General features: G+C 47.7%; 1 protein-coding gene across 1 annotated transcript in view; it reads right to left on the bottom strand.

The window, feature by feature from the left end:
• Positions 1-16,593, bottom strand: part of DPEP1 (dipeptidase 1) — a 142,583-nt gene that overhangs the window by 35,025 nt on the left and 90,965 nt on the right. Inside the window, exons 7-8 of the mRNA XM_069216653.1 lie at positions 9,636-9,720; positions 8,621-8,696 (exon numbers count right to left, since the gene is read on the bottom strand). Of these exons, the coding sequence (XP_069072754.1) occupies positions 8,621-8,696; positions 9,636-9,720 (161 nt within the window). The remainder of the gene's footprint in view (positions 1-8,620; positions 8,697-9,635; positions 9,721-16,593) is intronic.

The raw sequence follows: 16,593 nt of genomic DNA, 5'->3' as shown, positions 1-16,593 counted from the left end.
AGCCGGATCCGTCCCTGGAGCCGGGAAAGCTGGGTATTGTTGAGCAGAGGTCTGCTGTACATCAGGCTCCCTCGACGCCGGCGAAAATTGAGGGCTACGATGAACCCTCAAAGACAGATGGCGTCGGTGACAACTCAGGACTCCCGGGCTGAGGCGTCACAGTAGGGCTCATCTCCCATATCTTCTGGCGTCAAGAAGACCTCGACCGGCTCCGCTCCGACTGGCGCCGAGAGTCATGACGGCGCCGAGAGTCATGATGACGCCGCTTCTTATGCCTCTTAGGTGAAGCATGGGAGGAATCCCTTTTATGGCCCTTCTTCTTTGCTTTTGCTAGGAAAAGCTTCGCCTCACGCTCGTTCAGAGCTTTTGGATTCATGCTCTGGCACGAAGAGCATCCTTCCACATCATGCTCTGAACTAAGACACCAAATACAATCCGAATGGGGGTTGGTCACTGACATCCGACCCCCGCATTCTCTACACGGCTTGAAACCGGACTTTTTTGGAGGCGACATTGTAACCACCAAAAAGCGCTACAGTTAACAACGAGCCAGGGAGAAAAACCGTTGCCGTCGAAGGCACGGAAAAAAGGAAAACTGATGTCAGTATGCCGACAAGGACCTCTTATGGGCACGTTGACGTCAGACGGAGTCATGTGGAGCCGTGCCATTATGACGTACCTCGTCGACGTGGACAGCTAGGAAGAAGACTTTCCGTCGGATGCTGACGCAAGGACGAATTCATATGGAGAGGAATCCACAGGTAGTTGTATCCATCAGAAGGAGAAAATTGGTACCACAAAGGATAAGTCGTTCAAATTTGGTATTTCCCAGTGCCTATTAACTACTTTCTTCACTTCATTTGATGCATTACAATATGTGGTTACACAGATCGATTGGTTGGGCTCTTCCCTAGTCCTGTCCTCAAGAATGAAACCTCTGTTGTTTATCCAAGTTCTTTCTTACTTTTTCAATTATCCTTTTGGATAATGTCTGACAGTTTATTTAAAAGCGTCTTGACCTCTGTCTCAAAATCGTGTTAATTTGTACAGTTGCTCTTAATGTTTAGATACAGATTTACTGGCATGTTTCCCCTAAGTGAACGAAGGTGTGCACTCTCTGAGTGCAACAGGTTGGTTTTGTTAGTTGGTTTATTTAAAATGTGGGTAAGTAAAACACGCTCTCTAGTCTGTGTAACCAGATCAACGAACGAGATTTCAAAGTTGTTCATAAGGTGGATACATTTAAGTTAATGATTTTGTGAATTTAACTAATTTGCAGACTCATTGACTTTATTTTGGCCCTGCTGGACTGCAGAAAAGACGTCAAAACAATGATGTTAAAGTTGTATGTTGCGTCATATAGTTTTGGCCCCCATTGATTCCATTTTGAAATGGTGCACGTAGTCATGCTAGACTTGCACCAAATGTGTTATCCATGGATATTCCATGGTGTCGTTAATAAACCCACCTGTATTTTTTAACACTTTTTATTGGCATTTTGGTAAGTACGATAGGACAGAATACACAGGCAGATATGCATGAACAACGAATGTAGTAAAACAATAGTATTGCCAAAGTTCCAACAGCAGGGGCGACAGGGGGCATCCCTGCCTCGTACCTTAGAAAACCTTATAAGATTAAGAGATTGTTTGCCCCATCTTGACCCTTGCCACAGGGCGAGCGTAGATCAGGTGCACCCATCATATCCTTTCGCTGCATGGTGGCTTCCAGAAAGTCCCACCGCACAATGTCACAGGCCTTCTCTAGACCTACCAACATAATCATTGCAAGGGGTTAGTAAATGGGTAATGGGTATATAGGACAGAGAAGGGCTGACAGAGGTTAAAGGATGTGTAGCTGGTTGGCATGAACCCATTTTGGTCATGTGGATCACGCCTTGCATATGGGCAATAACAGAGAGGCAAGCTGTAGAACACTGCCCTCTTGGTTGCAGTACCTCCCCCCCACACACTTTTTGTCTGATATCTGATGCTAACTTGACTGAGTATGTGCTGGGATCTTGCTAACAAGGTCCCAGCACCTATATTCTTTTTCTAAACTGTAACATTGTTTCCACAATTGGCACACCGAGGGCACACAGCTAAGTCCCTTGTAAAAGGTACCAGTGATACCAAGGGCTCTGTGACCAGGGAGGGTCCCGGAGGGCTGCAGCATGTACTGTGCCACCCTAAGTGACCCCACACCAAACACATGCACACTGCCAATGCAGCCTGTGTGTGCAGGTGGGGAGACAAAGGTAAAGTCAACATGGCATCCCTCTCAGGGTGCCATGCCCACAAACCACTGCCTGTGGCATAGGTAAGTCAACCCTCTAGCATGCTGTACAGCCCTAAGGCAGGGTGCACTATACTCCAGGTGAGGGCATAGCTGCATGAGCAAAATGCTCCTACAGTGTATAAGTCCATTCTTAGACATTGTAAGTGCAGTGTGGCCCTACTGAGTACATGGGCTTGGAGTCTGTCATTACGAATGCCACAGCTCCATGATGGCTTCACTGAAGTCTGGGAAGACTGGTATTAAACTTCCCAGCACAATACATCCACACTGATGCCAGTGCTGGATTTATTGTAAAGTGCACACATAGGGCATCTTCGAGAAGCCCTCTGTATTTTACCCAACTCTTTTGTGTAGGACTGACCAGTCTGTGTCAGCCTGCCACAAACAGACAAGTTTCTGACCTCATGGGGTGAGAGCCTTTGTGCTCTTTGGGGTCAGAAACAAAGCCTACTCTGGGTGGAGGTGCTTAACACCTCCCCCTTGCAGGAACTGTAACACATGGCGGTAAGCCTCAAAGGCTCAGGCTTAATGTTAAAGTGCCCCAGGGCATTCCAGCTAGTGGAATTGCCCACCCACTGGACCAGGCCCCACTTTTGACGGAAGATCTGGCTGCAAAATTAGGAAAAACAAGGAGCGATCACTGCAGCCAGGACCACCCTAAGGTATCCAGAGCTGAAATGACCCCATCCTTGCAGAATCTTGTTTCAGAGGTAAGGACCGCCAGGGTTAGGACTGTGTCCCCATACTCAAAGAGAGTGGACACCGGAAGGGTGTAGTCGCCCTCAGGGACAGTACCATTGGCTAAGGCCCGACCCCTGTAACGTCCCTAAATCTATTATTTAGGGGCTCCCCTGAACCTCGCTCACCAGATTCCTGTGTTGCTAGTGGTGCACTTTTTTGGTGTCAGCCTAAAATTTGACCAGTGGACATCCTAAATCCCAAAGGATGGAATCGTAAGTCATGTACTTACCTGTTTTCTGTGCTAACACCCCCCCGAGGACTCTATGGACTCCTATGTAAAACTGCACTGTCAATAGGAAACTGCTGCTTACTTGTAAACTGCTTTATCTGCTAAAACCAAACAAAGTACAATTGATACATATGCCTGATACCTACTTGCAACTGTACTTACCTGCAACAAAGTTCTTGTAATAAAGAAACAAAATATATTTTTGCTATATAAAATAATTGCCCTGGAGTATGCCTCATTTCTTGACTGTGTTTGTACAACAAATGCTTTGCACTACCCTCTGATAAGCCTAACTGCTCGACCACACTACCCCAAAAGAGAGCATTAGTATTATCTACTTTAGCCTCTGTTAAGCCTCTGGAGAACCCCTTGACTCTTTACACACCATACTTCATTTTGGTATAGTATATGCAGAGTCTGTTTCCTACACAAGCACTTTACAAAGTGTTTTAAAAGCAGTATTAAGCATGAATAGAAGCTGGAAATCAGTGCCTGTCACCTCTCAGGAACTGGACTTGGGTGGGGGGACCACCAAGGCTTCCTTGGTCGTGGCCGGAGGTAATCCTGCCTCGTAAGCTTCTACATAGACTTCCAGTTTCTGCACCAGTTCATCTGCAAACACTGTGTAAAACCTATAGGGGAGACCATTGGTGCCCGGAGTTTTACCCATTGCCATGGCCTTAATGGCACTGCAGATTTACTGGTCTATGAACGGGGCAACCAGTGCCTCCCTCTCTGCTGCGGGGAGACTCTTGCAGGTTAGGCAGTCCAAAAATGGGCCACATGTCACCAGAAAACCAAACAAAGTACCACTGATACATATGCCTGATACCTACTTGCAACTGTACTTACCTGCAACATAGTTACTGTAATAAAAAAACTAAATATATTTTTGCTATATAAAATAATTGTCCTGGAGTTAGTCATTGAATGTATGCCTCATTTCTTGACTGTGTTTGCACAACAAATGCTTTGCACTACCCTCTGATAAGCCTAACTGCTCGACCACACTACCCCAAAAGAGAGCATTTGTATTATCTACTTTTGCCTCTGATAGGCCTGTGGAGAACCCCTGGACTCTGTACGCACCATACCTCATTTTGGTATTGTATATACAGAGCATGCTTCCTAAACAAGAACTTTACAAAGTGTTTTAAAGGCAGTATTAAGCATGGATAGAAGCTGGAAATCAGTGCCTGTCACCTCTCTGGAACTGGACTTGGGCAGGGGGACCACCAAGGCTTCCTTGGTCATGGCCGGAAGTAATCCTGCCTCGTAAGCCTCCACATAGACTTCTTCCAGTCTCTGCACCAGTTCAGCTGCAAACACTGTGTAAAACTTCCAGGGGAGCCCATTGGGGCCCAGAGTTTTACCCATTGCCATGGCCTTAATGGCACCGCAGATTTTCTGGGCTATGATCAGGGCAACCAGTGCCTCCCTCTCCACTGCGGGGAGACTCTTGCAGGTTAGGCTGTCCAAAAATGGGCCATATGTCACTGGAAGGCCAGCCTCTATTGCTCAATTGAGGGAGTCATAATAGTCCCGAAATGCCCCCTTGATGTCTCTCAGGGAGAAAATGACTCTCATGGAGAAGAGGGTTCTCCCCCCAGGGTCAGCAGGCAAGTAATGGGGGCCCCCCCTGCTCTCATGGAAGATAAGCTAGGCCAAGAGTCTCCCCGATATTCCCTCCTCCTTGTGGGTTCGACTCATGTAGGCCTTATACTTGTGGCACCGGAGACATTCCAGGGCCACATTATATAGTTCCCAGGCCTTCAGTAGCCATGGAGAGCATTGGGGTCGGCACCCTGTTCGTTATCCCGTTCATGTAGATCAGCCTCATGAGTTTCCAGTCCAAGTCCCAAAAGATAGGCACTGACTGGCCCAAACAATGTCCCCTAATCAGCACCTTAAAGGCCTCCCACTCCAATCCTCGACTTGACTCAACGCTGTCCCAGGACTTGTGGCAAAGTACCTTGGTCCAAAGAAGTCTTGGACGTGACATCCTGTCCCTGTCTGCAATGTGTTGTGTGCGCTGGGGTCCTCCATGTCCCAATGCATTAGCCAGCTATTTAGAGTGGCAGCTGCCCTGTGGGTCACTGCTCCAGGTAATGGGGGAGTGGAGAGATCTAGGGCCAGATGTAGCAAAGGGTTTTACCCATTCTGTGTCTATGGGAAAATGTGTTCGTACATTTGGCCCCTAGTGTAGTGTCAAGCACCAGTTGAAGTCTCCTTCAAATACGAGTGACCCCCCCCTGCTAAGCAGCTCAGTCTGGATGAGAGGACATGGAGAAAGATGGCCTGATCCTGATTTGGGGGAAAATATGCTACTTAATACCAGCTGCAGAGCCATCGCTCCACCAGGATATATTGGCCCTCTCTGTCTGTCTCAATCGTCAAGGCCTCAAAGGGGACTCCTGCTCTCACCCAGATCAATGCCACCCTTGCAAAGGCTGAGTAAGTTGTGGCATGAAGTTGACCCCACCATCCAGGCAGAAGGCACTCTGCCTCCGTTCTCATAAGGTGTATGTCTTGGAGCACGGCAATATGGACTCCCAGCCTCCTAAAATACATCAGGACTTTGTGGTGCTTGGCTACCGATTCCAACCCATGGACGTTCCATGTCATCATCTTGTAGATTATAAGTGTGGAAGTCATAGTGGGTGCAGAGCTGTGATCGAAAGCATGACAGCCCACCAGCTTGCCTCCCCAACCTGGCAACCCCTCCCTCTCACAACACTCCTGAGACATTAGTGAACAACAAAGAACAGCAACAATGCCAACTCCTCAACCCCAGAGCAGTCCAACAACAGATGGCCATCCAAAATACAGCGTTTAAAAATGCTAGAAGCACACTGCTCCATGATTCCAGTATCGCTAGAATGGCGATATGAGGAGACAGCAAGAACTGCTTAGTTTTGCCATCTCTGGCTGCTGTTCCTGCACTGGCATAGTACTCGATGCCCTCACTGAGGACTGGGCATATCTGGCAGATGGAGACAGTCTAAACAAGTTCCTTGGCAATCTGGGGGGTCACATTCGGAAGCTTGTCTTCCTCAAGGTGCAGCGAGTCCAAGGCAGAGGTGCCCATGTGGCGCCCTGAGGGACTGCTGTCATTAGAATCAGAGGCCCATGCCTCGGTGAGTGCCACTGACTGTACGGCTGCAGCTTTGTCCATATCTGACTGCCTCTGTGTGGGCTTCATCAGTTCACCTCACTGGGGAGCCCCTCATGACTGATGCCACTTCCGAGCCCGTGGACACGTGTCCCCTGTGCTGCGCTGTGACTGGGTAGCCACAGCCCAGCAAGTCTTCCACCTAGACCAGGCCTCATCTGGGTATTGACAAAAGTGGGTGTTGCCTTCTAGTATGATCTTCAGCTTGGCCTGGAAAATGAAGGAGTACTAGATCCCCTTCTCTCAGAGTGCCCACTTCACTTCCAGGAAGGAGGCTCGCCTGGCCTGGACAGCGGCAGTAAAGGCCAGGAATATTGAGACCTAGCCATTCCCCACTCAAAACGAGCCCACCTCCCTCGCATGCTGCAACAAGAAGTCCTTGTCCTTACAGTGCAGGAATTTGGTGACCACAGGCCGAGGTGTAGATACCAGGGGCCGAGAAGGAACCGGTGTGCCCTCTCCAGGGTGAGGAACAGTGTGAGCTGAGTTGGGCCAGAAATGAGCACGTCCAAGGTTCCAGGTACGCCACCATGTCCAACCCCTTATTCGCCTTTGGGAGGCGACTATGCACACATTGTTGCACCAGCTTCATTCTTCAGCATCCTCCTCCCTATGTTCCAACCAGTGCACTTGGTCTTTCAGGTGGGCAAGTTGAGTTTTCAGTGCTTGGTGTGAAGGCCGTAAGTCTGCCAAGGAAGTTTCAGTGTCTTTGACTCTGCCTGACAATTTTTGGTGGTCAGCGCAGAACAGGCCTAGTTCAACCAATACCATTCCTATGTCCCTTTAGAGGGTGGTCTTCGAGTCCTCTTTGGCACCCAATATTTGATTACGGGTAATTTGCAGGGCCTGAGTGGATGGATCGGGGGGCATCTCCATTTCAGACAAGTCTAGCACCGAAAGCTTGCAGCTCCGGTGTGAACCCGGTGCTTTAGCTTTTAATTTGCCCATGGCGCAGTTTCATGTTACTTCCAGTGGGTGACACTCACTCTGCACACTATGCAGGGCCCTGCTTCAGTTAGCTCTGCCCACATGTCCTACGAGTATGGGCGCCACCCCTAGAGGGGTTCTTCAAGTGAACGTCGTGACCTTTACAGTGCTGGAGGGATGGATGTGGCGTCAGGAAGTCACAGGGACTGGTCTCTCCTCGCACACCCCTCATAAATTGGGAGTCAAGGGGTGGAGCTATGCTACACTAGGTGCAACAACCATACCATCAGTCAAAACAGGGGGCCATGAGTGCTTTGTAGGCTAAAGAGCCCCAGGATGTTCTGCAAGCAAGGGCGGTGGCGCAGGTACCCCCGTACCCCTAAGGATGATGCTGCTGCAAGGAAGAAGGGAAGGGGGGCTCACCTGAGTATTTGAGGTGCAGGGGGGCCACGGGTGTAAGCACGATGAGGCAGCCCGCACCCTCCCCTAATATGTCCCACTGAAGAGGTCAGGTCAGTGACGTCTGTTTTCGCCACGTGCTTCTGGGCAGTTCCAGAGCCTCGGGTCTCAGTCTAGGACATCGGGCATACAGCAAGCAGGGGCCACTGTCTAGGTAGGCCCCCATGAGTCCTCTGCACTCGGGTGGCAGCCTCTCCTCAAAGTTCCAGGGGTTGGGGCCACCACCAACCCCCAACACTCCCAGTCGAGGGCCCAACGCCACCAGCGCTCTAGGCCTGCAGGCCCCAGGCAATTGGCCTGTAATGCTCGCTAGGTGGTGGGGGAAGAGGGCCACTCCGGATTATCTCTAAAGGAGTTGATTTTTCTAAGTCGCCAGCGCCTCTGCCGCCATTAGTGCCAGTTTAGGGAAAGAGCCTTGTGGTGCCTCATGGGGCCGTAGCCCCATGTTGTTGTGGGTTCGTGCAGCCCCAGTCCCTCGAATTGTGCTGGTTGCTCAACGTGCCTGAGCCTTCTACAAATTTCCGTTTTTCAGGTGGTTATTACTGTTGAAGAAGGAAGTTGTCCAATTATTTATTTAATCCGTACTTGAGTTTTTGGAGGCTTACAAGTACTAATCATGACCTTTGATTTATGTAAATGTAGGAGCATAAAAACACAGCACACACAAAGACAAAGGCCTAGTGTCTTTTTTGATAAAATGACCTGTAAGCTTGCCAGCATTCATCAAAGACTAAGGTTCTTTCAAAATCAGTTTCTTTCAAAACAGCCCTTTTAACTCAAGGACACATCCTTACCTTGAAACGCCATCATAGTCACCACCAAACCCAACAGCTTCATAGCCAGCAATCTTTTTGATGTAGTCAAAGTGATCTGCAGGATGACGGTAACTGGTGTTACTAGGGATTTGTGATATATGGGACATCCATGTCAGACAGCACTGGTGATAAATTATATTTGCGATAACAGCATCAGACGTTAACAGTAATACCTAAAATGTCATACGTTACCAACCATACCTAAAATTTGGGAGAGGAGTGTCAAACATTACTGACATTAGCTAATCTGTGGGATTGGAGTGCTAGATATTACTGTTGATAGATAATATGTGGGATATCTCTATCATACAATACAGACCACAGGGTGGGGTGGTGCTTTCTACTAGGTGCGATGTGACTAAGGCTTGGGCCATTGTTCTGAAGACAATTTCCAGTAGGAAGTGTTTCACTTTCTTCATCAGAAAGCGTTGGTATTCTTGCTAATCCGATCTTCTAATTAAATGGAAACTAATTTATTGATGATTTTACAAATGAAGAGTGTGTGGGTGATGGGGTGGTATTTACGTAGCTCATCTGGGTCCAGGATGGGGTTTTCAGTACGGGAATGTTTTGTTACATTTTGCAAGTATCTGTGACTGAAGGAGGTGTTTACAATACCGAGAAGGGTTGCGAGGACATCTCCTTGGAAGTGCTTAATAGAAGTATGCATGTAAACTGGAGTGCTTTTAGGTGAATGTAGTCACTAGGGGCTTTGGTCCAACCCCATTTATTTTATGTCTTCAGGTGGAGTGTTTGTTCTCTTAGAGGTCTTGTGAATACATAGTGCTTATAAACAGGAAGTTAGCTGTAAGGATTTTTCCCCAGCACCAGTGCTTACAATCCACACTAAGTGCTTGCACGCAAAGGTGAGTGTGTCTTTGCATATGCAGGTGTATTTTTGTGTGTGCTTTTGCATATATGTGCCTCTCGTTCACCCAATCGCAGAAAGCAGACACACACATACACAGTACCAGTAGAAAATGCAAATACCCACCTGCCACATGCGATAGATTAGCACTGTTGCTACAAGTGACATAGTTGTTGTAGAAGTTCACCATTACGAGGCCCTTCTTGGCTTTCTGTTGGAGTAAGGAACACATATGCAATGAGTTATTCAACTGAAATGAAAGCGACAAAAATCATCTTTTCCAACCGTTTGTCAAAGTTCAACACCACCTTGGACCAAATCTTCACCACTTCTGTAACAAGAAACATGGTCTGGACATAGGTAACAACAACCTACCATCCCTACTTTATCATTCCCTACTGAGTGAATATGATGGAATTCTTTGTGCTCAGACACCGTTGTCCACTCTAGACTTGTACTTCAACGTCAGACCTTTTATAATGAGTTTTCAACATGGACCATTTCACCAAGACCTTTCTGCTATGCCCTTGTGGAACATCCAGATGTATCGTGGATGGGGTTGGGGTGGCAGCTGTAACACTATGGGCCTGATTACAACTTTGGCGGAGGGGGTTAATCCGTCCCAAATGTGACGGATATCCCGCCCGCCGCATTACGAGTCCATTATATCCTATGGAACTCGTAATACGGTGGGCGGGATATCCGTCACATTTGAGACGGATTAACCCCCTCCGCCAAAGTTGTAATCAGGCCCTACATGTCAGCTCTGTGGGCATACTACACTGTGAATTGCCACAACAAGAATGAAAGGCCTATCTTTGATGCTATATCGTTCAGTGTCATGAGGACACCATGTACCTGATCTGTTTATAAATGACTGCACTCTGGTGCTTGTAGTCTTTGTTTACCTCCAGTAGGTAAACTGGATTGTGTGCAAAAGACAGAATTGGTTAGAGAGCATCCTTCTAACTTAGATTTTCCAGGCAGCCTCCCAGCAAGACGAAAAGGATCTTGCTGTCTCGGTACCAGTTGGGGGGCCATGGTGGCCAGCTAGCACACCAGCCAGGAGCTCCTGTATCTCCAGCGCAGAAATTTGAATATACAGAATTAGTTCCATGCTTCTTCTCAACCTCAGCGCATGGTAATTTGCATGGCCTCCCTACCCACCTTCACCTTACCTCTCCACAGGCACGACCACCCAGTAAAGCTTTCGGGAGTGTCTTTAGGCTCTCTGTGGTTGCTGGCAGTGCCGCAGCTTCATCGGAGCCAGCGCACAGTGGCCCGTAGTTGCTTCCGGGGCTCTGCTGTGGCATACGGCGGCATTGGCAGATACAAGTCAAGCCCAAGTTGCTTGGTGGAACCGGGTAAGGGAATGGCTGGGGCAAACCGTATGACCCCCCAAGAAAGGCACCAGGGCTGGGTATTGCACAGCCTTGAAAAAGCAGAATATACAGAAGCCTACTAGTGCTGCAGCAAACACGGTCATTAAGAGGCGAGAACGGCAATCTGCTTCTGAATCAGAACCCACTGGATATTCAAGTAAAACAGATATACACTCAGGAATCTCAGGATCTTCCGGGGGGAATCCCATGGAGGAAACACAATTAGCTAGCGAAGATGGCATGGCAACATCAATTAACAGAGTCACTAGATGAGTTATCTATCACTTACCCTGTCAAAAGAGATTAAAGATAAGTTTGCAGTCCCAGAGAGTAACCAAGCAAAGATACAGGAGGCCTATGGGAATCTTGAGACCAAAATGGTAGACATCACAGAGAGACTATCCACTATGGAAGCTTCCCTTGGAGTACTACAGGAGGAAGTCAAGACTAATTATAAAGAGATCCAAATGCTAAAAACAGGAGAAAAAGAGCTCAGAGAGAAATTAGAATGACTAGAAAATAACTCAATGAGATATAACCTAAGGCAGTGTTCCCCGGGCCGCGGACCGGTGCCGGTCCGTGGATCAATCGGCACCGGGCCGCCCCACTGTGGCGGGCGGTAAATGTTTGATAATTTTTCCGTGGCCCGCTTGTCACACAATGGGACAAGCGGGCCACGGAAAAATTATCAAACATTTACCGGTCCGCTGCGATAAAAAGGTTGGACAACACTGACCTAAGGTTTCTAAGTGTCTTGTAGGGAGCAGAAGGTGAAAATCTGAAAGGGTTTATCATTGATTTGATTAAAGAGCAACCATTTCTTTAGACCTTGAACAGGACATACAAAGGGTACCACGAGACCCATTTAAAAGGAACCCTAAAAAAGTGTATCCTAGGGAAACTTCAATACCTTGCCGTACTTATGTTATAAAATAATTAATTCTCAAGGAAGGCCTGAAGGTAAAGAGTTTCAGGAACAATGATTGTCCTTGACAATAAGGTCATATATTGCAAAAATAACCCAAAACGGGCAATGAGAGCTGGGCAGACATATTCAATAATTGAAATCATTGGAAGCCACTGCCCAATTAAAATTTCGCCTACTAGATGGACCCTGGACCTAAGCATATTATGGGAGGAAGAAATCATAAGCGCATTGAAGAAGGACACAGTAGAGTTTTTTGATTTGAATAAGGACATATTGTGTGGGATGCACTTAAAACGTTTATTCGAGGCAGACTGATAAATTACTCTGCACACAAAAAGAGAGAAGGTAAGAACAAGTTTAGAAATTATGAACTGAGAATAGAGGTAATCCAGGGAGAGTTGGCAGACTGTGTTCATCTCTCTGTAGAGTCAGAGCTGCTTCAGGGCAAACTAAAGGAGGACAAGTGACATTTAGCAAAATACTTGGAGGGAAGGGTGCAGAGTCGGTGGAAGGCCAGTAAGTTATAAGTATGGTGAAGGGTGCAGAAAACTTCTGGCCTGGAAAATAAGGCAAGATAATGTTTGGAATGTGGTCAAGGAAATAGAGAGTGATATTAATAAACAATGTTGCTTGGAGGACCATGATATTGAGAAGGCCTTCATGGATTTCTTTCAGGATTTGTACACGGAGGACTTGAAGGCAACTAATGTAGAGATTGAGGATTGGTCGAAACAGGATAGCCTGCCTAAGATTAGTCAGGACAAACTACTTTTGCTCAACCAAGAAATTATTACACTTGAAGTGGATAGAGTATTAAGACTGTTAAGTGAGGGGAAGCGCAAGGCCCTGATGGCATCCCAAATGAGCTATACAAGATCTTAAGGGAAGAACTTACCCCTGCCCTTATCCTGCCTAATGAACACCATCTATATAAAACATCTACCCCTTCCAACATCATGGAATGAAGCAATAATTACATTGATATTAAAACCTTATAAAAGCCCAAAGAAATGTGAATTGTACAGACCAATATCCTTGCTTAACAATGATTACGAGATATACACCCGTATATTAACTAACAGATTATACAAGGTATTAGGATACATTGTGCATGAAAATCAAAAGGGCTTTATGAAAAACAGGCAGCTCTATGAGCTGACTCATGATTTAGTGAGTGTGACTGATGTAAGTACAATGACTAGAACTCCTCTGTCTCTCATAATCAGCGAGGACAGCCGATGTGCAGCACTCCTTCCACCGGAACCTGACACCAAAAAACCATCTGGACCCCCCTCACCACTGACAATAAGGACCATACACTCTGGGTCACCACAGACCCATGCCCCTAACATGTCTTCAACAGAGCCGCTGAAACCATCGCCCCCAAGATCTGCCTCACCATCAACCGCTCCCCAGCAGACGCCTCCTTCCCAGACAACTTGAAACATGCAGAGATCAACCCTCTCCTCAAGAAACCCTTGGCGGACCCCACCTGACCTCAAGAACTACAAGCCCATCTCCCTTCTCCCTTTTCCAGTGAAAGTTATCAAAAAACCCATCAACAGCCAACTCGCCACCTTCACCAAAAACCACAACATCCTCGACGCCTCCCAATCTGGCTTCAGAAAAAAACCACAGCACCGGACGACATCCGCTCCCTGCTGGGCAAGGGAGAGACTGCGGCCCTCGTCCTACTCGACCTCTCGGTGGCCTTCAACACGGTCTCCCACCACACCCTGATAGGCAGACTTCACGAGGATGGCATCAGAGACAAGGCCCTCAACAGGATCTGATCTTTCCTCTCCAGCAGAACTCAATGGGTAAGTTTTCCCCCTTTCCTCTCGGATCCCACACCTATCACCTGTAGAGTTCCCCAGGGACCCTCCCTCAGCCCCATGCTGTTTAACATCTACAAGGCCCCACTAGCTGCCATGGTCAGAAACTACGGACTCAACTTTGTCTCTTACGCTGACGACACCCAACTCATCCTCTCCCTATCCAACGAACCCAACACAGCCAGACAACTTCCGCGATGGCATGGGAGCAGTCGCCAACTGGATGAAAAGCAGCTGCCTAGAAGTCAACGCAGACAAAACTGAAGTACTCATCATGGGCCCTCAACTCGACGCGTGGAATGACTCCTGGTGGCCCTCCACCCCGGAAGGCCCCCCATCCCTACGAACCTAGCCCGCAAACTCAGAAATCATCCTGGACTCCAAACTCACCATGGACTGCCAAATCAACTCAATTGCATCCAGCTGCTTCCGCACCCTCTGCCTCCTATGCAAGACATTCAAATGGATCCCTCTCAAACTCCAAAAGACCATCACACACGCCCTTGTTACCAGCAGACTGGACTACGGCAACACGCTCTACGCCGGAATCAACAAGAAACTCACCCACAAACTACAGAACATCCAGAACACTTCTGCCAGACTGGTCCTCAACCTACCCCAACATTGTCACATCTCCAAACACTTGCGCACACTACACTGGCTCCCCATAGAGAAAAGAATCACCTTCAAGATCCTCATCCACCCACAAAAAGCCCTCCACTACACCGGACCAGCCTACCTGAACAGGCGAGTCAATTTCCACATACCCCACAGGACCCTACGCCCAGCCCAGCTCTCACTCGCCGAAGTACCCCGCATCAGAAAAACAAGAGCAGGGGGATGCTCATTCTCCTACCTCGCCACCACAGCCTGGATTGCCCTTCTGCCCCACCTCAGACTGACTACACCCCTCCTCAACTTCACGAAAAAGCTTATAAGATGCCATAGCCAATTCATTGCAGTCTGCAGGCATATTAAGATGGGGTCAGTTATTTGAAGAAGGATCTCTGATCTCAGGGGATTCTGTATCAGAAGGTACAAATAACAAACTCTCTAGATTCAAATACTATCAACTTGCAAGTGCATCTCGAGGTCAACTTGTTTTAGGGAGTAGAACAGAATGGGAGGAAGAATAACAGGTTTGTCGAATATACACAAAGGAAGTGTCCAAATGCTACTGGGCTTTGGCCCAAGGTGAAGATGGCCCTTCCACTCTGCCAGAGGAGATATGGAAGGTGGACCTGCTGATGTCAGAATTTCTACAGCTGTGACAAGTATCTATGGCTACATTACGGATCATAGTCAGATCTGCACGTCTAGGAATAAATAATTTATTTGCCATGTACAGGGTGTATTGGTCACCTAAGAAGCTTGCGAAGTTGGGTGCACAGAAGAAAATATGCTGTCCAAAATGTGCCCTGGAAAATGCAGACAGTGTACATCGTTTGTGGCAGTGTCCAGGTATCCAGCTCTTCTGGCAAGAAGTGGGTAAGGCGCTCACAGAAATTCTAGGGCTAGAAATAGATGCAAGACTCCCTCTGGTTGTTTTGGGGATTTCAGAAGGTGGAGGGCCTCTGCAAAATTGAGAAGGGCACAAGTTCAGCTGTTTTTTATATTAATATTTATATTAATATTTATAGCATGCAGAGAAATATGTGTAAAATGGATCTCCAATGCATTACCCTCCTGCTCCGATTGGTTGGTCTCTGTGAAACGAATTGGCAGCTTGGATTGTTTAAGTGGCTCAGCTAAGAGAAGGGAAATGTGTAAACCTCTTTTTTCTTGCTTAGGATAACTAGTCTTCTCAGAGGAGTGGGGAAGCAGCATATAATCAAGTATTGGCTTATTTTATACCATGGCAGCCCAAGGATTAAGGGCCTCGTTACGATTGTGGAGGTCCGAGGACCGCCACACTCACGTTGACGGTCGGACTGCCGCAACTTTGGTGGTCCGACCGGCCAATTAAAACCCTGGCGGGCAGACCCACCAGGGGACCGCTGTCCCTGCTGGGAACATGGCTCCCGATGGCATGACAGTTGTCGGGCTTGTAACCAGCCAGGGCAGTGCTGAACTTAGCACCACCTGGCTGATTACATCCCCTCTTTCCTGCCACGAAAAGAATGGCAGAAAGCCAGTGCTGGGGGCCACAGGGGGACCACTGCACTACCCATGCAGTGGCATGGGCAGTGTAGGGCCCCCCTGCACAGCACCCTCGGAATGTGCACTGTCTGCTTTGCAGACAGTGCACATTCCAAGGGTGCTGGAGTGTTTGAGTATTGACCTTGGTTCCCTTAAAGGAGCCGAGACCAATATCCTAACACTGCTCCCATCGGTCAGCCCAGTGGGAACATTTATTACAATGTTCCTGCTGGTCAGCCCGGCGGGAACACTGTAATACGCTGTGAGATTGGCAGTCCTGTGGTGAGACTGCCAAACTCATAGTTAGGCCCTAAGACAAACTTCAACGGTAGAGGAGTATAGCGATGGTTACCGCAAAACCTCTCTTTCATTTGCTTGAAGGAGGCTAAACCACGGAGGTTGAACCCTTAGTGGTCTCATGGAGTTATGAGGTTCCTGGATCACACCTCCCACCCTTTTGTCACATATGAGGACTGGGAACAAAAAAAGGATCTTTTTATTTCTTCAGAATGCTGAGAATTGCCTAGGCGTCCATCGTACCACTTAACACCATCTTAGAATGTAGCAGTCCTTTACTTTATGTATGCCACATTCCTGATAATGTCCAAGATATTAAAAGTAATGATACTGAAATGAAGATACAGCAATTTGCAGATGATATTTTTTATTGTATCCGTTCCTTTAACATCAGTTCCCTATATAAAGTATATAGGATCTGAAACTCTAAACAGTGTTCTTAACCTGTGGTCCGGGTTCTCTGTGGGTCCGTGAATCATTCTCAGGGGGCGTCCGAAACTGCT

The sequence above is a fragment of the Pleurodeles waltl genome, chromosome 12 (assembly GCF_031143425.1).
Source record: "Pleurodeles waltl isolate 20211129_DDA chromosome 12, aPleWal1.hap1.20221129, whole genome shotgun sequence".
Classification (NCBI taxonomy): Eukaryota; Metazoa; Chordata; class Amphibia; order Caudata; family Salamandridae; genus Pleurodeles; species Pleurodeles waltl.
The sequence above is the reverse complement of the archived record's forward strand: the minus strand, read 5'-3'. Positions and strand labels throughout refer to the sequence as shown.